At 42.9% G+C, this 23,601-nt stretch overlaps 1 protein-coding gene across 2 annotated transcripts; it reads right to left on the bottom strand.

Annotated features, from left to right (window-relative positions):
• Positions 1 to 2,259: 2,259 nt before the first annotated feature.
• LOC146710466 (eukaryotic peptide chain release factor GTP-binding subunit ERF3A) lies at positions 2,260 to 22,616 on the bottom strand. 2 transcript variants are annotated; one of them, XM_085453007.1, is made up of 14 exons: positions 22,144 to 22,616; positions 21,290 to 21,334; positions 11,421 to 11,663; positions 11,118 to 11,151; positions 10,953 to 11,030; positions 10,627 to 10,807; positions 8,226 to 8,380; positions 7,666 to 7,806; positions 7,477 to 7,570; positions 6,685 to 6,765; positions 6,264 to 6,437; positions 5,941 to 6,030; positions 4,340 to 4,508; positions 2,260 to 2,916 (listed from the first exon to the last, which is right to left on the bottom strand). In XM_085453007.1, the coding sequence occupies exons 1-14, from the start codon at positions 22,334 to 22,336 to the stop codon at positions 2,864 to 2,866; spliced, it is 1,731 nt and encodes a 576-aa protein (XP_085309133.1). In that variant the 5' UTR covers positions 22,337 to 22,616; the 3' UTR covers positions 2,260 to 2,863. The 2 variants fall into 2 exon arrangements, with proteins under 2 accessions (XP_085309133.1, XP_085309134.1); XM_085453008.1 differs by lacking the exon at positions 21,290 to 21,334.
• Positions 22,617 to 23,601: the final 985 nt, after the last annotated feature.

Raw genomic sequence — 23,601 nt, 5'->3', positions numbered from 1 at the left:
TCACATCACACCATGTTTTATCGTCTTTTAAGGTTCTTACAGGATCATCATTCACAGAATAAAAACTGTGTTCCAAAACTCTACAAAGTAGCATAAAAATATTAATCACAAAAATATGGTTAAAAATTGTGATAATAATAATAATGGATTGGATTTATATAGCGCTTTTCAAGGCACCCAAAGCGCTTTACAATGCCACTATTCATTCACTCTCACACACTGGTGGAGGCAGCTACAGTTGTAGCCACAGCTGCCCTGGGGCAGACTGACAGAAGCGAGGCTGCCATATTGCGCCATCGGCCCCTCTGGCCAACACCAGTAGGCGGTAGGTGAAGTGTCTTGCCCAAGGACACAACGACAAGGACAGAGAGTACGGGGATCGAACTGGCGACCTTCCAGTTACAGATGCGCTTCCCAACCCCCTGAGCCACGGTCGCCCCTAAAAATTGTGACAGTGCACAGGGCAGAAAACAACCTGAAACTGAATGTAACTCGTAATGGACTCCAGGAGACAGACCGGTCATTCCCCTGACATCGTAAATAGAAAATGAGTGGAATCTGTCTCCATCTTCAGGTTGCTGGGCACCCACATCTCTGCCAATCTCACCACAGCACCATCACCCCAGTAAAGGCGGCCTGGCAGCAGCTGCACTTCCTCCGTGTGCTGAGGACCAGAAGCTGCTGCTGACCTTCTGACGCTCCTTGCCTGGGTGCTGGTACACAGGGGCCACAACTGAGAACAAGAAGTCTGCCTAAAAGATCCTTGGCTGCCTTCTGCCACCCTTGGAGGCCATTGCCAGCTCCTCCTGCCTCAGGAAAACCAGGGCGTCACAGGTGACCCCTGCACCCCGCTCATCACCTGTTTGACCCACTGCCCTTCAGATGGTGCCTCAGGTTAGCGTCACTGGCAGCTGAGATATTATAGGTGGCAGGGCAGCTCTACAGAGCCAGAAGTGTAACATCCAGCATTTAAAAAAATTTATTTAAGAAGTGAAGAGTCCAAGCTGATGCTTCAAAACATGCAATTTTTATGTTGTGATACATATTTATATATATATAACTCATTGCTATGTAAATACACACATGCTCTAACTGCACTTTGTTAGTCACACCTAACACAAATCCCTAAATAATAATATGGCAGAAATCTAATGCATTTAGACACGGCTCAGCTGACAGGATCACTTGTTACCTTGATGCAGTAGGAGACACACTGGGCGGCACTCCTGTCAGATCCAGTCTCACCAAGACTGGATGATAGAAGCAAACTGTAGTCTGGTCTGATGGATCCATCCTGCCTTATATCAGTCAGGCTAATGGTGTGTCATGTTGTGGGGCGTTTTCCTGACTATAGTCAGGGTTGGATCAGGCGACCATCCCTGCTGCGATAGGCTGCTGGGGCCTTCCTATGATGTACTGAGCGTTTCTTCTTCACTCTCTGTAAACACAGTCGCTGCATTGAATCTTAATTTTGCAATCTTTAAAGTCTCCTGTGACCTACTGTCATTACCACTGTGCTTCATAAGGGCAGCACCAACATTCATGTTGCTGGATTAAAACCTCGTGATTAAAAATACACTTTGAAGACTGAACTATGAAGCTGATCTCCAAAGATGAATCATTTCTTGGGAATTCTGATTTTAAAACAAGCATCAAAATCAAAGACTGATTTGCGACTGGTTAAAAATGCTAAATGTACTCACCCACCACAGCTCACTGAGGTCCCACACCTCCAGACCCCCGCCCCCCCAGCCCAGATCCACTCTACTTTCCAACGTGTTCTTGTGTCTCTTGCTCCTTTGTCTTACTTTTTATATTTTATACCTGCACAGTTGGTGGAGCAGACAATCTGGGTGTACACATACAATGACAGTAAAGGCATATTCTATTCTGTTCCATCACAAGCTTCTATATTAACCCAGGAATTCTGCACACTCACAAGAGGAGGTTATTTCACTCTTCTACACAAACTTAGCCATGGCTAAGGCCAAACAGCAGAGGCCTGTTCAGCTTTTAAATCCATCCGTTATCCATGATAAGAACTCAAATTTAACAGACAAGCCTTCACATCGACATTCCCAGAGCTTTGTGTTCACATTGTGTACATACTGGAAGCACTGACTACGTTTCGGTCCACAGGAGTCGATTTGTGTTGCACGTTGCAGTAATTAAAGAAAATAAAATCTTTCTATCTATATACACTTTCAAAGCAGTTTCAGTCAAGCAATAGCAAAGATGCTGAACACCTGACAAACAAGCTTAGTTTTCCCCAATTTATGGTTTTATTGTCATACTTGTTTGCTTTGATAACATTTGAACACGCTCAAGCACACTGCCAGAACGCCACATGAGAAACCAAAAACTGGGTAAAAGCAGAGGGAAACATGTACACCCAAGATCAACATTTGGTTTCAACTGTTTAGTTCTTTCAATTTCCTTTGCAAGTTACTGTGAAAATCATTTTACACTCCGAGCAGAATCCTGGTCCACATCTGTTTTCAGATATAAATTCTGCCATTTGTCATTTATGGAAAGAAAAAAAGTGGAGGGGGAAAAAAAAAAATCATGTATGATAAGCAGACCAGAGTAAGGAGGTGGGGGAGGTGGAGGGAGGGCTAACCCAGAATGGCATAGCTGAGCTCTCAATATGAGAAAGCCGACTCGTGTGGACATCATCTTGGTTTGTCATTTGCTTAAAAACATGTTTCTTTTTCACATGAGTTTCTTTTTCTGAAGCTGATCTTCAGCACGCAGAAAGGGGGCGTGCAGGGAGGCGCTGTCACCACTGATAACAGTGTGGGCGGGTTAAGACCAAGCTCCGCCTGCTCCTCCTCACTCAGACTCTTAGACTCGCCGTCAATCTTCAGTCCCGCTCAGCCACCAGCTTCAGCACTTTTCCGATCGCGATGGTCTTCCCTGGAACATACACCAACAAAGAAAACACTCCTCAATATTGCGTGAGTCCTAACACGGCTCTGCTATTGGAGTTCTGCTTCATTATATGTAGGATGCTCAGACCGGGAAAAATGAGTTCCATATACATGCAAGTAATTCCTGCTGTGAGTGACATTGAGGCAAGCAGAAATCCTAATGTGGCTGCCTCATGCACACAGGGCTGACTGCGAGTACAGATGCTCTGTATATCTGTACACCTGTGTACTGTGCTGCGAGTCGAATAGTAAAAACGAGCATGACTGTTGATGAGTCTTTAAACCAGCTGCTTACAACAGAGCCTTTTATGGATGCAGATTGAGCTGCATCACCGAACCCACACCCTGAAGTGGGACACCCGATTTATCCTCGTTGGACCGAGCAGTAAATCAGATGGCAGAGCTGATGTCTGCACGACGCAATCAGCAATAAAATAGCGGTTTTCTGTGCACATCCAACCAGTTTACCACATAGCTGGTTGTCACTAGCACATCACACCACAGTTTCTCTCTGAAGCATGAGCAGGAACATCCGCCAGCCTGTCTGCAGGGGGAGGGGAGAGACACACACCCCCAAATGAGCTTCACTTCATAGATGTGAGGGGGGGAGAAAAAAAAACCGTCTCTCTCTGAAACTTATTTTGCACATATCAATTTAGTTTTCCTGCAGACGTATCAGGGAATGCCAGGACTCCCAATCACTTACGTTTGTGATGCACCTGTTGGGGTGCATGTGGTGAAAAGTGTTTTATTGCATAACGTAGTGCCGATTACATGTTGCAGACATGAACCGATTGTGCCACTCAGTGTGCCCAACCCAATGAGGACAAACCAGCGTGCCCGACTCCATCTGTTTGGTGATGACGTCGCCATAAAAGGTCTTTCAGACAGTGGTTGAACTGAAGGGCTGCTTAAGGCCTAGTTTAAAAGTTCTTTGTCTTAATCCCACAGACTCTACAGCCCAGAAAGCCAGGTTAGCTGAGACTAAAGTCAAAGGTTTCAATTAACAAACAAAGCTCTCTCTCTGCCGACACAGATCACCATGTGTGTTCAAAGTCTGACTTAAAAAAAGAGATTCCTTTCTTTAATGTTTTAAATGACAGTGTTCTGTAGTGTGGTATGGTTCTACTGAGATCATATACTGAGTTGTATCTGAATGAAGGCCAGCTGTGCAGTAACAGCAGCACAGTTTGTGTCTTTGATTTTCCAATTGCAATGTGTTTGTATCAGCTGGAACCTAATCTGCTGTTCAACACTGTTGAACTGCATCTACTGGGACTGTGTTCAGTTACAACTGTAGACCGTTCAATCATTAAAATGACTTCGATCTGGTCACAAGCTGCAGTGATTTTCTCGTTACCGTCTACATTATCAGACAGATAGAACGATAGATATATATGCACACACACCTTCATCCCGTAAGGTGAACCGTCCCATCTGAGGGAAGTCTTTAAATGTCTCGAGGCAGATGGTCCCTGCTGTGCGCAGACGGGCGATGCACACCTGGTCCTGTTTCACAAACCGTGGTCGTGTCTTGCTCTTCTCTCCTGTCTTCTTGTCTACCAGACAGATTAAGGCCTGCACCCAAGCAGCATATGTGGATTTGTAGCAATCTTAAACCAAATGTATAACATTTGGACAGATTAAGATATATGGTCCAAAAGTCTTGAGCCACCACTCATTTAGATTTTGCTAGGATAAAGACAAACGCTTGCAAACACACTGCAGAATTTCAGTGAATGTAAGTGAATATTTGGTGTGAGCACCTTTACTCTTTAGCACATGCACTCTGAGGCAGCTCTGTCATTTCTTATGTTCAAGAACAGTTTCCCAGACTTTTTGAAGGACATTGAAAGCTCTTCTTTGGACGTTTCTGCCTTTTTCCCTGTTCTCTGTCAAGATGATCCCACACTTCCTCAATAAAGTTGGATTCTGGGCTCTGGGAAGGCCAGTCCATAACCGATGGTTTTCCACTGTGTGTTTTGGCTTAATTATGCTTTTGCTGCACTGACAGTGTGTCTGGGATCACTGCTGCTGCCAATCTGAAGGTACTTTTTTCAATTCCAATAACTTTGATCAGATCTCCAGTGCAGCCCGAACCAACATCACTGCTGTACCTCCCTCCTGAACTCTGACAACAGTTTTGTTTTTTTTTTACAACAAGCTCTCAGCTGACAGCTGTTTGGGGATCACCTTGTTAGCCTGTCTAACCGTGCTGTCTTTGGCCTTCTTCATAATGAAACAGATTATGTGGGGTTTTGGTTTTTTAAAGACTGCTAGTAAGAAAAGCCCCTTTTCCATTAGTACCTGCTCAGATCACTCGCCTTTACCCAACTCAGACTGACAGTTACCTGTTACAATCGAGTACCACCTAATGTGCGTAGTTGTCGTTATAGCAACACGGCCGGTGTGATCCCGGTCTGTGGCTTTTTGTCACACTTGAGGACCTCGTGTTATTTTTTGTAGCCAGTTCTCTTGTTGCCTGGTTTAAAGAATAAAAAAATGGCGGTTTGGATTTCCGTGAACGAGATGCTTTCATGGCTTGTGAGCGGTCAGTGACGCCACTGACCAGCCAATTGGTGGCGTGCAGTCTGATGACATCGTATGTTAGTACCTCTTTGGATCGATTGGAACTCTGGCCAAACAGGTACAACTGGAAAAATCCTGAAATCGATCCGAGTAGGTACTAATGAAAAGGAGGCTAAATAGGCCCAAATTGGTTCCTTGGTGAGTTGCCCGTTTTGTGAGGCCACTACACTGGTGTTTGTGTTGATACAGAATCTTTGTTATGCTTGAATGATTCATAGGTCAGTGTTAAACGGCTTAAGCAAAAACAAATCCTGTGAAAACGGTCAGGTATTTACACTGAGTGAAAAAGCAGCCAATGTCCACAACTTTGAAAGACGTTCCATCAGCCTGGAGAGCTCCTGATCCAGACCATATTTTAAATATAAAGAAATGAGTCGGGGCTCAAGACCATCGAGAAAGTGAATCTGGCATCAGGTTTTACCGTAATTTGCACTTCTTCAATGCAGGTGTGAATGTGGAGGACTGCATTGTAACCTGGACAGATGATGGATTTGTGTTCAATGATGACAATCTGCAGAGGAAAGAGTTCCGGTGATCAGGATAAGGCTGCCCATACAACATTTTCTCACTGTTAACATCAACAACTGTCTTGTGGCATCAAGCCTGAGATTCATTGCGGACCACGTGAACAGCTGCTGTGCACGTTGTCTCGATGCATGCTCAATCATCGTGGACGTAGCGTTTTGCTGTGAATGTTGTGTCGATGGGCCCTGTAATACCAGCAGAGCGTCCACGTGCACTAACCTGCGCGTCAAACGTGCGCCCTGAGTGGCACAGGTTCTCTGCATTGCACAGAATGAAGCCCGGGAGGATCTCCTCCTCCTCTATGCCTTTCAGTCGCAGCTTGAGATTTTCACCTGGCTCTGCGTCGTCCGTCTCCACGTCATCAGAGAGCAGACTCAACACTTCCACCACATGCTGCACATATAAAGAGACAGAACAGAGACGTGTATCCACATCCCCACACCAAAACAGGTGACACTGGCAAGGACCTACATGGGATATCACTAGTTTGTTTTCCTTAAGAACTCTATACCCGTTAGTTTCATGCAGCCTATTACATCTGAATACATGCTTCTAATTCTAATTTTAACTACAGGCAAACAGCCAGTGAGCAGCAGCAATAATCTCACCTGGCTCCGGCTTATGGAAGAAGATCTCTTACCCTGTTTGGCATCATGACCAGCTGCTGTGCTTTACTGATGGAGCCAGACTCCAGTTTGCCCAGAATCACAGTGCCCATGTCCTGGTGGAGACAAAGAGTGTTACAGAGCAGCTGAGAGAGAATCTGTGCATCTATCAGTCTGACCAAGTCTCCACTTCCACCGCAGCAGGACATCATGTCCAAGTTCAATGTGGCAGCAAACGATTAGAAAGAGCGGCTGTGACGAGAGGTGGCCACTCACTCGCCATGAGAGCATCAGACTATCATATGCCAGACACACTGGGACGATCTGGAGGCCGATCAATCTCAGTGTGGACTCCATCGGACATTCATGTTTTAATATTTCTGTCAGCAAATGTCTAGGAAAGCTCAGGGTTGCAGCGCATATGTGCCTGTCAGACTTCATGCTGAGATGATGTTTCAATGCTGGGAGATGGCACGCTCCTTCAACTCTGTGCAGAGCAGAGACGGCTAAGAGGAAGTGCTCCGATTCAGAGTCAATCTTTAACCAGCTAATCAGTAACTGTTCAGATTTTAGGTTTCTGGTTTGTATACGCTGCATGACATCATGCTGCAGGGGCTCACAACGCACCGTCAAGATTACACGCAGTCTGTGTCACGTAGAACATGTAGTTTGTATCAACGCACAAACATAAAAACTTTCCCCGTTTGGTTTGTTAACCTTTGTCAAAAGCTCCACCCTTTCGTAGAATTAACCAATTTTCTTGGTTAAATCTAATCATGCTAAACTGTAATGCAGCTTTTAGATGTGCAAATGAGAAAGACCCTTACCTTGTATTTGTCTACGATCGGCAATCTTACAGGACCGTCACTTGATCTGTTAAAATTTGGCAAACTGTCCAAGTGTGGAATAAAAGGTAGACCTCTGCAATATAAAACAAAAACGATTCCTCGTGTTTAACTCGTTTGCCTGATCTCTTCAGTCGCCACAGGTGCAAAAAGGAACACAGCAATACTTACGTGTACCACGAGCACATGTTGGCGGGCTCCTTCAGGTTGGCTCCTGTCAGCCCGGAGCACGGCATGAAGTGGACATCTTTCTTTGGATTGAAGCCCACTTTCTTTAAAAATGGCACCAGTTTCTCCTTACACTCTTCGTACCTGCGGGTTCAGACAGGGTGGATGTAAACCTCTTCAAAGGACAGCAGCATGACACAAAGTGACCACCACATGTATCAGCAGTGGGTGGAGGACAATGTGGCATGTGCAGCACCAGTGAGGTCAAATGCTGACAGGATGAGTGGAATTAACCTCTGATTCAGACTCCCACAATAAACAAGCATTTATTTCAAACTCCTATTGAAGTAAAACTGAAACAGCATGTAGAGGCCAGCAGAACAGAGAATTTGGATTCCCAGTAATCGCTGCATGAGACGACTCAGGACAGTGTTAAACATTACTATTGTTATTAATAAAAGTAAACCCACTAATGCTCTAATTACAGATTACAGTGTAAGCCAGTCAAAGACATGTGTGTATATGTATACATGCAGACTTTAGCTGCTGTTCAGTGTCCAAACCTTTCCAGGCTCCAGTTGACTGTAGGATCATCCATTTTATTCACCAGAACTATCAGGTGCTTGACTCCGGCTGTTTTGGCCAACATGGCATGCTCCCGTGTCTGTCCACCTTTCTCAAAGCCGGTTTCAAATTCACCTTTCCTGGCAGATATCACCTGTGGGACAAAACACTCACTCACTTTGTGCTACAGCCTGGTGTAACGTCATGAAACAGATAACACAAATGCATTAACAACAAAACAATAAAGACGTTAGAGCTTAGCCTATCCCAGCTGTCACATGGTAAGGACAGCACACACTGAGCAGCTCACCACAGGGTTATGAACATGAATAATTCTGAGCACTGACATTTTTATACTTTTAACTTTGTCCAAGTTTAAAGGGTTCAGTAACTAGTAGTGTCGTTTTTTCAATCCTGTCATACTTTGGAGCACTTGGAGGGAAAGTATGTTAAGCACAGATACTCCTTCATAAACACTATAGAGGGAGTGTGTACGAACAACTATGGACACAGATGTTTTTGAGAGGTTTGTTATACTGAATAAAGATGGAACCAAACTCTTCACCTGAGGCAAAAACACAGGCAGGGTGTGAAGGCATTGCAAGGAAGAGTTAGCTGATGATGTGCAACCAGGAGCAAACAAATAACTCAAGCAAGGATCACCAGCTGCTGCCTGACAGGAAGAGCCCACGATGAACGGGAAAACAGGACAGCTGGCTAAAAAACTCAGGCAGAAAAGTTTCCAGCTTTAGTATGTGATAACACCTCAACTTCTAATGAGTTACAGTGTTAACTTCCTTTAGTTATTGTTAAACTGCCATGTTACGCAGTTGTGTTATACTTTTACTCCAAATTCTCAGAAAACATCTGCTGCTCGATTATGGCAAAAATGATGATCACAATTATTTTCACTGACATTGAGATCTCGATTATTTGACGATATTTATTTAACAATAACAACGTGTTGAATAATGACTTTAAAGATTGTCAAAAAATAATATAGAACAGTGTGCAAATACTGATAACAGTGCAAATGTTTACAATATAAAAATCAATGAAAAATGTAAACTTCTATGTTTAGTGAGCTTTGCAGTGTTGCTCTGTGGTGCAGCTACACCGTAGCAAAGTTTACACACTGTGTCTACTTGATCCACGTCTGACTGAACCCATAATGTTTCCACACCACTGAAGTTTTTTTTTTTTTTACCTCTTTTCAACCAACAGCAGTCACTCTCCTCTCCAAATAACTTCTGCTTAGCTTTCCGAGCTTCCCTCGGGTCCTCTTAATCAGCGGTCCCCAACCCCCGGGCCTCGGACCGGTCCCGGTCCATGAGTCGTTTGGTACCGGGCCGCGAGCGTTGAGGCTCAGGTGTGAAATGTCTGGTTTTCAGGGTTTTTATCGGTTTTCAGCGTTATTTTGTTATCGCTTTTATCGTTTACTCGGTTTTCCTGGGTCTTTTCACGTGTGTTATGAATAAATCTTTTTTTCGGTACCGGTACTAGTTTTATTTTGTTGTATTTATCCGCGACACCTTAAAGGCCGGTCCATGAAAATATTGTCGGGCATAAACCGGTCCGTGGTGCAAAAAAAGGTTGGAGACCGCTGCTCTTAATTGTTGTGACACGTGTTCGAAATGCAGAGAGGTGCGCTCGATTTGCCACACGGAGCAGCACGAGAGTAAAGCACGAGGGAGGGGCTAATAATCGGCTCAGTCATTTTTAATGATCGTTGAAAGCCCAGATCGTAATCGTGATTCAAATTCGATTAATTGAGCAGCCCTATGCTGAACTATGTTGTGTTTTAGTTGACTCACACTTTGAATGTAGTGCGTCATCAGCAGGGTGGAGAAAGCCCTTCACTTACTAATAAATACTGCCTGCAAACAGCAGCATTTATAAAACTGACGTCGTCATCACTGTGGTATCATTTGCCCCTATTACATACACAGCAATGATTTTCTTCCTCTCATTTACTCAGAGCAGTACAAGAGCTACAGTGCTCTTCAGGGCGTTCTTTAAACCAGCTGAGTACGAGTGAGCGCAGCAAGTCTCATACGTGTAAGCCTGCTCACTATGAAGCGCACAGTGATATGCTCCTGTTAGGAGCAGCTGCATCCCTTTGGTACACGTAAAGACCCTCAATCAGCGCAGTTAGTGGTCTCAGCTATACTATTAGTCCTTGTAACACACACACACACACACACACACACACTCTAAACCAACAGCTCTCTGTAGCAGACTTACACGCCGACTTCCAGTTTAGCGTTAAGCTGCACTGACATACACTCAAGCGTCTGCATTTGATTTCAAAGGTAAACTACAGGGAATTCATTACAATTGTACTTTCTGGTGTTTTTCTCGGGGGTAAGTTCAGTAACACTGCTCATTTCCTGGACTCACCAGCACAGCCAGGTCTGCTTGTGATGCGCCTCCGATCATATTGGGCACAAAGCTCTTGTGACCTGGAGCATCTAAGATGGTAAAGTGCTTCTTTTCTGTCTCAAAGTATGCTCGGCCAACCTCCACCGTCTTGCCTTTGTCCCTCTCCTCCTGGTTGGTGTCCAAAGCCCAAGACAGGTACCTGAAGATAGTTTCAATAAATAAAAAAAACAACCTGAGACAAAGTGCTACTGTGTTCGTGGTCACTCTCAGCAAGTCAGTTTCTACGATGTGCTCGACACACAACACCACCATGTTGATGCAGACACAGCAGACCATCCACTCACCAGGTTTCCCGGTTCTTTTCCTTGGCTTCTCTTTCATATTTCTCTAAGGTCCTCTTGTCTACCATGCCAGTCAGATACCTGTGGTACATGAAAGGAACATGTCAAAGGCACGATGTGATGGAAGCAACTTCACTCACCTAAAGAAAAAAGGAGACTACTACTCACATGATTTGTCCTCCAATGGTCGACTTGCCAGCATCTGGAAAAGCAGCATATATTAATCAGCTAACCTACACCTTCCACGTAATAAACCCATTTTTACCATACCTGATGTGCGTACGAAACTAAGTGTGCGATTTAGTTTGTAAATAACAACCAGAGCGGGTACAACCGGAGCCCTAATACACCAGTGAAAACAGCCCCAACAAACTAAATGTTTGGACAAAAATCTCAAAGCCGTCGTTGTTATGCGTGCCGGTCACACTCACACATGCTAACTCAAAACAGCAAACGAGACTTTCCACTAACCTACATGTCCAATGAACACCACATTGATGTGTTCCTTTTTGGGAGCATCCGGCTGTGTGGGTGGAACCTTGGGCACGAGCACCTCCTCTTCCTCCTCCATCATCTCTGGAGCGGTCTCGTCTGGCACTTCTGGCCCCCGGTCCACGCACACGCCGCCTCCTGGCTCTTCCTCGCTGGGTTCTACTTCTTTCTGGTCCCATGGCTCCTCTGCGGTCATTTCTGCATCACCATTTTCCACGGGCGCTGCACGGACAAACAAAGCACATCTTTTTTTTTTATGCTCATTTTAAAAATGAAAATAAAGAGCATTTCTCACTTCCACCACCATTACTTTCTCTGCCTTGTGCCACTCAAAGGCTCTCTTAAGGCATTTGCACAAGAAGTCAAAGTTCTTTACAGGGAGTGCAGAATTATTAGGCAAATGAGTATTTTGTCCACATCATCCTCTTCATGCATGTTGTCTTACTCCAAGCTGTATAGGCTCGAAAGCCTACTACCAATTAAGCATATTAGGTGATGTGCATCTCTGTAATGAGAAGGGGTGTGGTCTAATGACATCAACACCCTATATCAGGTGTGCATAATTATTAGGCAACGTCCTTTCCTTTGGCAAAATGGGTCAAAAGAAGGACTTGACAGGCTCAGAAAAGTCAAAAATAGTGAGATATCTTGCAGAGGGATGCAGCAGTCTCAAAATTGCAAAGCTTCTGAAGCGTGATCATCAAACAATCAAGCGTTTCATTCAAAATAGTCAACAGGGTCGCAAGAAGCGTGTGGAAAAACCAAGGCGCAAAATAACTGCCCATGAACTGAGAAAAGTCAAGCGTGCAGCTGCCAAGATGCCACTTGCCACCAGTTTGGCCATATTTCAGAGCTGCAACATCACTGGAGTGCCCAAAAGCACAAGGTGTGCAATACTCAGAGACATGGCCAAGGTAAGAAAGGCTGAAAGACGACCACCACTGAACAAGACACACAAGCTGAAACGTCAAGACTGGGCCAAGAAATATCTCAAGACTGGTTTTTCTAAGGTTTTATGGACTGATGAAATGAGAGTGAGTCTTGATGGGCCAGATGGATGGGCCCGTGGCTGGATTGGTAAAGGGCAGAGAGCTCCAGTCCCACTCAGACGCCAGCAAGGTGGAGGTCGAGTACTGGTTTGGGCTGGTATCATCAAAGATGAGCTTGTGGGCCTTTTCGGGTTGAGGATGGAGTCAAGCTCAACTCCCAGTCCTACTGCCAGTTTCTGGAAGACACCTTCTTCAAGCAGTGGTACAGGAAGAAGTCTGCATCCTTCAAGAAGAACATGATTTTCATGCAGGACAATGCTCCATCACACGCGTCCAAGTACTCCACAGCGTGGCTGGCAAGAAAGGGTATAAAAGAAGAAAAACTAATGACATGGCCTCCTTGTTCACCTGATCTGAACCCCATTGAGAACCTGTGGTCCATCATCAAATGTGAGATTTACAAGGAGGGAAAACAGTACACCTCTCTGAACAGTGTCTGGGAGGCTGTGGTTGCTGCTGCACGCAATGTTGATGGTGAACAGATCAAAACACTGACAGAATCCATGGATGGCAGGCTTTTGAGTGTCCTTGCAAAGAAAGGTGGCTATATTGGTCGCTGATTTGTTTTTGTTTTGTTTTTGAATGTCAGAAATGTATATTTGTGAATGTGGAGATGTTATATTGGTTTCACTGGTAAAAATAAATTGAAATGGGTATATATTTGTTTTTTGTTAGGTTGCTTAATAATTATGCACAGTAATAGTCACCTGCACACACAGATATCCCCCTAAAATAGCTAAAACTACTTCCACAAACATTCAGCTTTGATATTAATGAGTTTTTTGGGTTCATTGAGAACATGGTTGTTGTTCAATAATAAATTTATTCCTCAAAAATACAACTTGCCTAATAATTCTGCACTCCCTGTATATAGCGCAATTAAACAGCAACTGTTGACCAAGGCAACGCTGTACTTTTAAGATAATCAAAAGAGATAAAAACAAAAAGCATAAAATGAGAAGGTTTGAGTAAGAAATGAGACAAAAGTACAAACTCATTCATTCACTTAACAGCCAAGGAATAAAAGAGGGTTTTCAGACAGGTTTTGAAAGTGTCTGATGTTGGGGAGGACCTGATGTGACAGTTTGTTCCACAAGGAGCAGTCACAGCAAAGGCCTGATCTCCTCTGTGCTTTAACCTGGACCTTGGGACAGCCAGGAGCATTTGATCTGCAGACCTCAGTCATGTTGCAGGAGTGTATTAATTTAAAAGATCAGAAAGGTATGAGGGTGCTAACCTGTGCAACGGCTTAAAGACCATGTTTACTGTAAGCTGCAGTCATCACTGTGTTGTTGCCAAAGTAAAAGAGAAGAAGCCATACTGTGAGATGTTAGGTACAAGTTTGTCATCTCCTCATGTACTGTATGACAGAAGTGCTAACAAGGTGTCCAATGTACAATCGTTTGTACTCATACGCTGAATAACCTGCCTGGCCAACCTCAGTTGGAAATTCTTCTTAAAGCTAAGAATAAAATAAAATTGAAAAATGGAGTATCTATGTTCATATTCGTGTTCCTCACAGAAATAGAGACCTGCTATTAACATGTCCCTGAAGCAATGTCATACATTATGACCCAAACATGCCAATCACCATTTCTAGGACTGGTTCATAGTTCGCTCACTATTTTAATGACGACTTTAATCAACTCACAAGAGCTACCAAGAACTGACCCAGTTCTTTTTTATTGCAATAAAGCAGCTAGGATGGCTCTGCAGTGCTTCACAGACCAACGTCCTGCAGACAGCAGTGTTTGTGGGTGATGTTCACGTCTGGCTTTAAGCTACATGTGTGGACAGCACGGTGAGCCATGTTCACAGGCAGGGATTTCTGAAGCCGTGCCCATTTTTAATGCAGTGCTGCCCGAAGCTTCGTCCCTGCACACAAAGATTGAACCTTCTAATGATCTTATCGACTATAGATGTTGATTCAAGTTTCACATTTTATGCTGAGGAAAATTTGAAATTGCTCCACAGTTTGTTCCTCCGAGTGTTTCTTATGAGTAACACTTTTCCAGCTCCTTGTTGCCCTGACCCATCTTCTTGAAACGTGCTGCTGCCATCAAATTCAACATGAGCTTATTTGTTTTTTAATGAAATAAAATACCTCAGTTTAGATATTTCATGTTTTCTATGTTCTACTGTGAATGATATTTGAATAGGAGATTGTCAGATCAACTATTTTCCTTGCACACACACACACACACACACACACACACACACACACACACACACACACACACACACACACCATCCCAAGATTTTTGGAACTGAAGTTGTAGAAACCTTGTTTACAACACCAGCATGCCTACCATGTGTCCTTCCTTTATTCTCAGTGACCTTCAGGTGTGTGCAGACACAAACACAAGCTGTGTTTGACCAAGATGAAGGCGAGCCACAAGCCTCGGTTACAATTTCCACGTCTTGTGATGCAAAATTTCAGAACTGTGAGGGTCTGTGTCCGCACGGCTGCCTAATACTTAGTCCTTTACAGACACCAGGTGAGCCAACAGCAAGTATTCATTCCTGTTATATCTCTGAACTCTGCCCATTTAAACGACTAGTTACAAGGAACGTCCCTAAAATTTAGCACAGGTGTCAGCACCGTGAATAAATACAGTGTAATGGGAGATGTTCACATTTCCAGAACAGCTGAGTACAACCAATGGATCTAAATAAACAGAAAAATCTTTGCACCAAACACTACAGATTTCTGCATGCCCTCACTCACTGCCCCATGTGTACAGTCAACAAGCACCACGACTTCAAGATTCACTGTACTGTGTGTGGACAGTACGGTGTAGGCGAGTCCTAACCACCATATTTATGTGCAGTCCCCCAAAGAATCAACGGTGCATCACTTGGCATGGATGATGTGGCCAGGTCAATTGTTGACAGGCTGGAAAGTGGGCCTGAACAAGGCAGCGATAAAAAACATAATTAAAAACGACGGGGAAATAAAATAAAACCAATCAAGGTGGAACAGTGGTTTGCACCACTGCCTCACAGCAAGAAAGTTCTGGGTTTGAGTCCACCACCTGGTTAGGGCCTTTCTTTGTGGAATTTGCATGTTCTCCCTGTGCATGTGTGGGTCCTCTCCGGCTGCTTCCCATAGTCCAAAGTAGGGCTGGGCCATATTATACCATTCACGGTAACACCGGTACAATGCTGGGCAACAATAAGAAAATAAAATATAATGATAAAACGCACATGCGCAGTGCCTGTTTTCATACGCACATGGCCGAAAAAGCATGGCAGCGACTGAGAATGAGAAGGGAGAAAGCGGATCATTGAGTGAAACGGATGAACCAGAACTTGTTTGTAAAAATGCTGCAACTTCAGTGGTGTGGAACTGGTTTGGTGTTTGTCTGTCAGATACACAACACAGCACATTTTTTTTGTAGAACATACAAGTGGCAGTCGTTATTGCCGTATTTGTCTGACTAAGGTGCTCGTAAATCAGAGTAATCTGGGACCTAAACTCCGCCCTCTCACTGAGAGTTAAAAATTGTCTAAATTCTTTCATCTTTAACAGAATGATCAGCGTTGCTGCTTTACCAGGTGTAACAATTACGTTTAACATCCAGACATCCATGAAAACAGGATTTATTACATTTAACAGAGTTAGAAGTTAGCTCGCTGGTTTCCACCTAAACATGATATTGCATGTTCTGACTGAGAGATTTCTGAAAAAAAAATCAAACGTACAGCTCTGCTGTCACTTCCAACATAAATGAAGACAGGAAACTAAACAGCAGTGACGTTTGTAGGGTTACTGAAGTTGGGCTAGCTGGTATATAATGATGTGCTACGTGATCGCTAGCGACACAGCTGTGTTAGCATAAACACAGTGAAGCTGGAGGATGAACGCTAACACTTTTCCACTCGATAAAAGTTAACGTGAAGGTTCCTGATGGTTAGAGACAAATGCAATCGCATGGCAGGATGCTGTAAACGGACCAAACTTCAGTCAGGAGAACAACTAAGATAATCCATCCACCATACAAGGTTAGTCATTAATATACTGCAACAACATGGGAATAGAGCCGCTGTGATAGAATACAGCATTAATGACTCGATGGTACAGAAGTGGAGGAAGCAAGAAGAATGAGTTGAATAAAGTTTGATTTATCTGACTGCTTTGTTTCGCTTAATGTGCCTTATAATCCCGTGCACCTTATGGTCCGAGAAATACATATTTGACTTTTTTATTTGGCACACTGCAGTTTAATGTTGCAAAGCACCTCTTTTTAACTTCAGTGGATATTATACATGGTTATGCTCAGGATATGTCAGCCCATTTCCACTGGAAATGCCTTTTGGTTAAACGTTCAGCAAGGAATTTGCATTTGCACTGTTACATTTTTATAAAGCTTTAATGTACATAAAAACAGCTGCTTGTTTAAGTGACAATAAATGGATGGGTTTTCTTTGTGCTAGTAAAGATGTGGAGTTGTATTTTGTCTTGCATCAATTATATCGTCAGTTATATCGTTATCACAAATTTTGAAATATATTGTGACAAATATTTTTGGCCACATCGTCCTGTTCTAGTCCAAAGACATGCAGTTAGTGGGGTTAAGTTAACGGGTGATTCTAAATTGGCCCCAAGTCTGAATGCGAGTATGAATGACCTGTCCAGGGTGTACCCGTGTCTTGCACCATAAGTGCTTAAATGGGCTCCAGAGTGGAAGAAAACACCTACAACATAAAAGATGGACTGCAAAGCCACGTGTAGGCTCACATGTAAGACCACTCAGAATGGGTTGATGTTCCCTTACAGATAAAAATAAATAAAAAAATAAAATAAAATACAAAACAACCCCCCCCCCCCAAAAAAAACAAAACAAAAAAACAAAAAAACACATTTCCGGTGACCCCCTATTAGCAAGCACTTGGCAACAGTGGGAAGGAAAAACTCCCTTTTAACAGGAAAACACCTCCAGCAGAACCAGGCTCAGGGAGGGGCGGGGCCATCTGCTGTGATTGGTTGGGGTGAGGGAGACAAGACAAAAGACACTGGAAGAGTCTGAGATTAATTTGAATTAATGATTAAATGCATAGGTATATAAACACAGTGAGCAAAAAAGGTGATTGAAGAAGATGCACTAAGTGCATCATGGGAAACCCCAGCAGCCTAATCCTGTTGCAGTGCAACTAAGGGAGCATTCAGGGTCACCTCATCTATATATGGTTTATCAAAAACATACTTTGTCAGTCTACAAGCCAAATGATGTTACTGGAGGATTCAATGTGAGCCTATCAAACATGTTCATGTAGAGTACATCTCTGCATGCGTGTCTAAAGTGATAATGAAATACACTCCCAGTGAACATGACAGAGCAATGAAAAACAAGACAAGCTGATGCTAATCTACAACTGAATACAGACGTCAGTTGCTGTTTGCTCAAACACTGTACTCGGGAAGAAACACACTGTAGCAGATGCATGAAGCAAACACTGCTGCGAGGTGAAGGAGAGGAAACCAACTGTTCTAACTGTGTGAATCAATCTGTGTGAGATTGATTCAGCATAAATGTCATTGTCAATATTGTACTCATACACAAGTATTATGTGTATGTATGTATGTATATATATATTCAGATATTCACAGTTCGATTCATTACTTTGGTGTCACGGTTCGATATTTTTTCGATACAAAAACCTGTTCATGCCTTTTTAACTTGTCATTTATTAAAATTATAAATATATATTTTAACTCAAAAGTACAGTTTTTAAATTTAATGTTGCTGAAACAACAAAGTAATAAAAAAATAATAAATTTATCTGATTGAGGAATCACTCATCTTTGGAAAAGAGTTTGTTACAGAGAAATGTCTCTTTCCAAAATAAAAGCTATGCTATACGCTTCTTCTGGGCTATATTCTCAGCAGCATATTAAACATATCAGGTCCCCATAAGGAGAATCAGGTGCTAACGGCTGTCTAAATGACTCGGGTAAAGTTTGTAGCATGCGTGCTTGTTGTTTGTCGGCGTAAATGTGCAGTCATACTCGTTGTGTTCCCACTAGTGCTGTCAGCGTTAATCTCGTTGAAATGACCTTAACGCCACAACACGGCAAATCTCCGTTAACGAGCTACCGCGGATCGCCCCGTGCGTGGGGCTAGACGGCCAACACGTTAACGAGCTAACTGCGCTAACACACTAGTTCACACCAATGTAATTGAGCATTGCGTGGCACATCCAACATACTGTTTTACTTTACTTTTGTCCATGTACCTTGTCCACGCTTACCTTCAGGGTCATGCTTCACATGAAAACCAAAATAGTTCCAAACGCCAGATCTGAATGAGGGTGGGGGAGGTTCAATTTGCCATGTTGCAAGGAGAGCTTAACTTCTGTCTCGCTAGCTTGCGCTGCGCTCAGTGAATCTGCGTTCGACTACTCCGCCTAGGCTGCACTGTCGAGCGCAGATTCACTCAGCGCTCAACACAGACAGCATCGTCAGAAGGAAAGTTGATAAAATAAATTAAAAATTTTGTATTGTTCGATACATATGCGTACCGAACCGAAAGCACTGTATCGAACGGTTCAATATCGATACGAGTATTGTTGCACCCCTGATATATAGATAGATATATACACACACACACATATAGAGGTGTGTGTGTGTGTGTGTGTGTGTGTGTGAGTGAGAGTGAGTGAGGCACACTGGGAGCACTACAAACATGAAGATTAATCTCGGCAACAAATCTAACATTAAATTAACTTACCTGAAAAACCACAACTGGGCACACTTAGCTTGACAAAGCTACTTTTCAGTTCAGAGCAAGGTAACAAAATAACCGTATCCATCACCTACTTCATGTACAAAAACCTACACCCACACAATTTTGTGAAAAACAAGGGCTACTCTTATATGCACAAGAACCAGGGGACAGTGTCAGAAACACATGCAATAAGCAGTCTCTTGTTGTTGCTTCTGCCATCAGTGGAGAGCAGCAGAGTTACAACATACAAAGAGTTGAAATGACACTGAGTAAAAAACAAAAACCACATGTTTCTTCTCTGGCAACTGACTGTATTTTTCATCTTTTAGGGGTTTTTTTTTTCTCTCTTCAAATTCTCTCTGTGGTTGAGTCTGCTGACACTTCCTTTCCTGTTCAGGCCCACTTTTCAACCAATCAGCCTACAGACAGTCATCCCCAAGACTACTGGCGCATCCTCAAAGGTTTCATACCCAGAGTCTGCACATATCAGGACAATAACACGGGCAGTAAGCGCTTGTATGTAACACTGTAGCAGTGTGTGTGCGCAATTTGTGTGCCACAGTGGGAAGCCAGTGACCCACACAAACACGCTTCATACTAGGGCTGAACGATATATCGCATTTGCGATAATATCGCGACATGATCAAGTGCAATTTTCTAACCGCAAAGGCTGCGATTATACTCTGGACATGTCCAAATTCATGGGCTGCATCCTCCTGAGGCCGCATTTGTAGACCGATTACGTCACAGCGACGCGCCGAAGGCTGTCCAAATTACTACCATATCCCAGAATTCATAGCGCGGCCCAGCCAAACTCCAGTTTCCAACAATGGCGGCCGCTACTAAGTTTTAAAATTACTCATACTAATCTTTCTGGGTCACAAAATAAACTTTTAACATATTTTCAGGCGAGAAAGTAGTTGTGTAAACATCAAATATCTGCTCGGTTTATCAAGATATCCCATATTTGCAAAAGTGCTTCGACGTTTTCAGAGGCGTCTGCTACCCACCAGCTCGACAGTTAGCCGGGAGCTCGAGGGTTACTGATGCGGCCGAGAACGGCACAACTCCCGGCACATCATTTTCAGATCACCGCGGAGTTTCGCTGCTCGGGTTAAACGTAATATATAAGTCACTTAGACAACCTAAAAATGTTATTGTTGGGCTTTTTTCAGTGTTTTGTTTGTTCGTGAGTAAATCGGTTTGGCTGAGATTAAAGTTATTAGATTAGATAAAATAAAACTTTATTAATCCCCCAGGTGGGTTCCTCCTTGGTTTTCACACAGCTGACTAAACGTCAAACAGAAAACTTATTAAACAGAAGTATGAGACAGTCGAGAATTTACGCCAGTGTCTGGTTATATTTTAGATAGCAAGAAGCAGACGGCCGAGTTTATTAAACTCCACCGAGACAGCGGTGACGCTAATCAGAACTAGACCGTCCAATTTCACGCCTTTAAATTTTAAAGGCGTGTTTGTGTGTGTGTTTATACAATTGCTATTATGTTTGCACTTTATGTGTAATGTTACTGACTGCAGAGATCAGTAAGATGTGTGTATTTTTTATTTATTAGTTTTATTTATTTAATATTATTTTTTAATTGAATGACTGTCTAGTAGTTCACAGATGTGGAAAAACTGAGTGTGGTAAAGCCACTGATTTTGTTTATGTATATTTCTGCAATCTGCACATTGTACTGACTTTCATTTTAATGTTTACACCAGGGTTCCTTGTCAGCACTTTATGCTCAGATGTTTGTAAGCTAAAAATAAACTATTGTGTATGTTCAAATATACTGTTGTGATTGAAGAAGTTAAATATGTCAGTCATCAATTCATGCATCACCTCATGTCATCATAACAGAGGTCTGTCTTCCAGGAAAGAACAGTTTAAAATTAATGTAATATAGTATTGGCCATACTATATGATGTATTGCTTGTCTTTGTTTAATAATACAGAAGACAAAGACCTTAAAAAATAATCGCATATCGCATCGCAATCGCAATATTGGGGCAAAAAAATCGCAATTAGATTATTTTCCATAATCGTTCAGCCCTACTTCATACATACCAGCACTTTCTGACATCTCCATGGTGGACATCTTTTCAACAGCAACTAAAAGAGAAACAATGGTTACATTTAAGTTGAATGTAATCTTAATGGAGCTTGTTCCACAATCTTAAAAGAAGAGCATGTGAGTTTTAAAGCTGCAACTGGCTTAATTAGAAAACAGAACCGTCTTTGTGCCCCACAAGTAGCTCTCATTGTATCTTCAGAGGCCATCTGACGACAGAACCTGTAACAGTTTTACTGTTTTAGCTCCCGTGTGTGGGGCTCAATATGGGCGGCACACCGCGGATGGATGCAGGTGGTGTATGTACGCTTTCCTGTGATCGTCTCCAGAGTGCGTCAGATCATCCACGTCACGCCACATACTCATACTCACGCTCTTACTAATTTGTTCGCAGTGACGAGTTTAAGCTTTCCGCAAACACTCCCGGGAAAAGTGCCAGTACGGCTCCAGTTACTGCTCAGAATGACTGATCTCTTGGTTGTACGGCGTCGCTGACGCTAAACACCGAGGTTCCCAAAACTCAAACGTGAAAAGCACGCCGGCTAACGACCATGCTAGTTGGCTACCGCCGGGTGGCTGAAACAAGCTAACGCCGGTTGGGGTGGTTACTATTTAATCAGTTATGACAGTATTTAACAAGCTGCAGAACAAGAGGCGGCTAGATGTGACAAGTTGAAAAACTTACAAAGCGCAAAGCTTACCACGAGAAGGATTAATAACCCGAACAACGTGGAAAGCAGCTAGTTTATCGCGTTTCACGGAACGCGTGTCTGCAAAGCGGCTAATGAGCTAGCAGCCCAGCCACTGCTAGCTCTTAGCTAACGCAACCCCGTGGTGCCCCTGTACTCACCGGCAGAGTCGACGTTTGCCGGGTGTGCTTTCAGGCCAAAAGCCGGAACAAACTCGGCGGCGTTTACATTGGGCACAAATGGCTTAGCGTTCACATTTAGCGTTGTGAATGCTGATTCAAGTTGTCCGTCGATCGTGGCCTCCACATCATCTTCTTGTTCCCAGGAATCAGGGGCAGTGTCTCTCGGGTCCATCGTGGTTGTTGGATTTTCACCGCCGTGAGATTTGAGCTGCGCAGTTGTTGAGCCACACGAGCGTCCTCCCGAAACCCGACGACGCCGTCAGCCCTGGCAATGCTGGAGAGCGTCCCAACTCCAAGTGTGCCGTTTAATCTCCGACTCAAGTAAAACCCAGCAGCCGGTTTCTGTCTGACCAGACGCCACAGAGGATGTTCGACTCAGCACTCCCAGAGACTGTCCGCGTGAGCTAATGCGTCCCCACAACCGCCGGCTACCCGCAGTGACCCCTGGGATATGAAGTCTTATTAAAAAACGAGAGCGCGTCTGCTTCGAAAGAATTTTCACACTAAGAGAACTACATTCCCCGAAAGACTACGGACACACGGTTTACGTCAAAAAATTTCTCAGCTTTGTAGAAACCGCAGATTCGAGTCAGATTTTGTTTGATTTTCTTGGAGTATGACTTTCGAAGGCTTATTCTTTCAACTTGATTAACTCTTTAATATGAGTTATATTTCTTGTTTGCTTGAAGAAGACATTATACTCGAGTACAAAAACACGCTAATGCACCCCCACCGCACGCACGCACACACGCACGCACGCGCACGCACGCACACACACACCGCTATATTCTAAAACAAAGCCACTAGTGAAATGTATAATATAATGTATCTCATATAATTAGTATAATATATAGTATAATATAATGTATATTATACTATATATAGTATAATATAATGTATATTATACTATATATAGTATAATATAATGTATAATATAATGTATCTCATATAATTAGTATAATATATAGTATAATATAATGTATATTATACTATATATAGTATAATATAATGTATATTATACTATATATAGTATAATATAATGTATAATATAATGTATCTCATATAATTAGTATAATATATAGTATAATATAATGTATATTATACTATATATAGTATAATATAATGTATAATGTATATATAATGTATCTCAACAGAAGTAAGTTAAAACAAAATTGGTATGCTTCAATTAACTGCTTCAAAACATTTCACAAAAACAGCTGCAGGTTAGACAAAAACCTCCAATAAACTGACAAAAAACGATTATAATTCATAGTTATAAATTCCCATATTTGAATTTCCATATTTACAGAATTAGAAAGTATGTTTACAGTCTGGTGCAACAATAACTTGTAGATAATTTCCCTTTCATACTCTGAAGTCATTCACAAATAAGTATTACAGTTTGCTGGTTTGACTGATAGGTATGCCACCATCGCT

Source organism: Copadichromis virginalis, linkage group LG4 (assembly GCF_057382275.1).
Source record: "Copadichromis virginalis isolate Kocher_CV1m ecotype Utaka linkage group LG4, C_Virginalis_male_GT1.1, whole genome shotgun sequence".
Taxonomy (NCBI): Eukaryota; Metazoa; Chordata; class Actinopteri; order Cichliformes; family Cichlidae; genus Copadichromis; species Copadichromis virginalis.
The sequence above is the reverse complement of the archived record's forward strand: the minus strand, read 5'-3'. Positions and strand labels throughout refer to the sequence as shown.

Coding starts and splice junctions, on each gene's coding strand:
- LOC146710466 (XM_085453007.1), bottom strand. CDS start 22,336: ATGGACCCGAGAGACACTGCCCCTGATTCCTGGGAACAAGAAGATGAT. Junction 8,381..10,626: donor AAGCAGACCTGGCTGTGCTG/GTGAGTCCAGGA, acceptor TTTGTCCCACAG/GTGATATCTGCCAGGAAAGG. Junction 7,807..8,225: donor GTCAACTGGAGCCTGGAAAG/GTTTGGACACTG, acceptor CTGAACCCGCAG/GTACGAAGAGTGTAAGGAGA.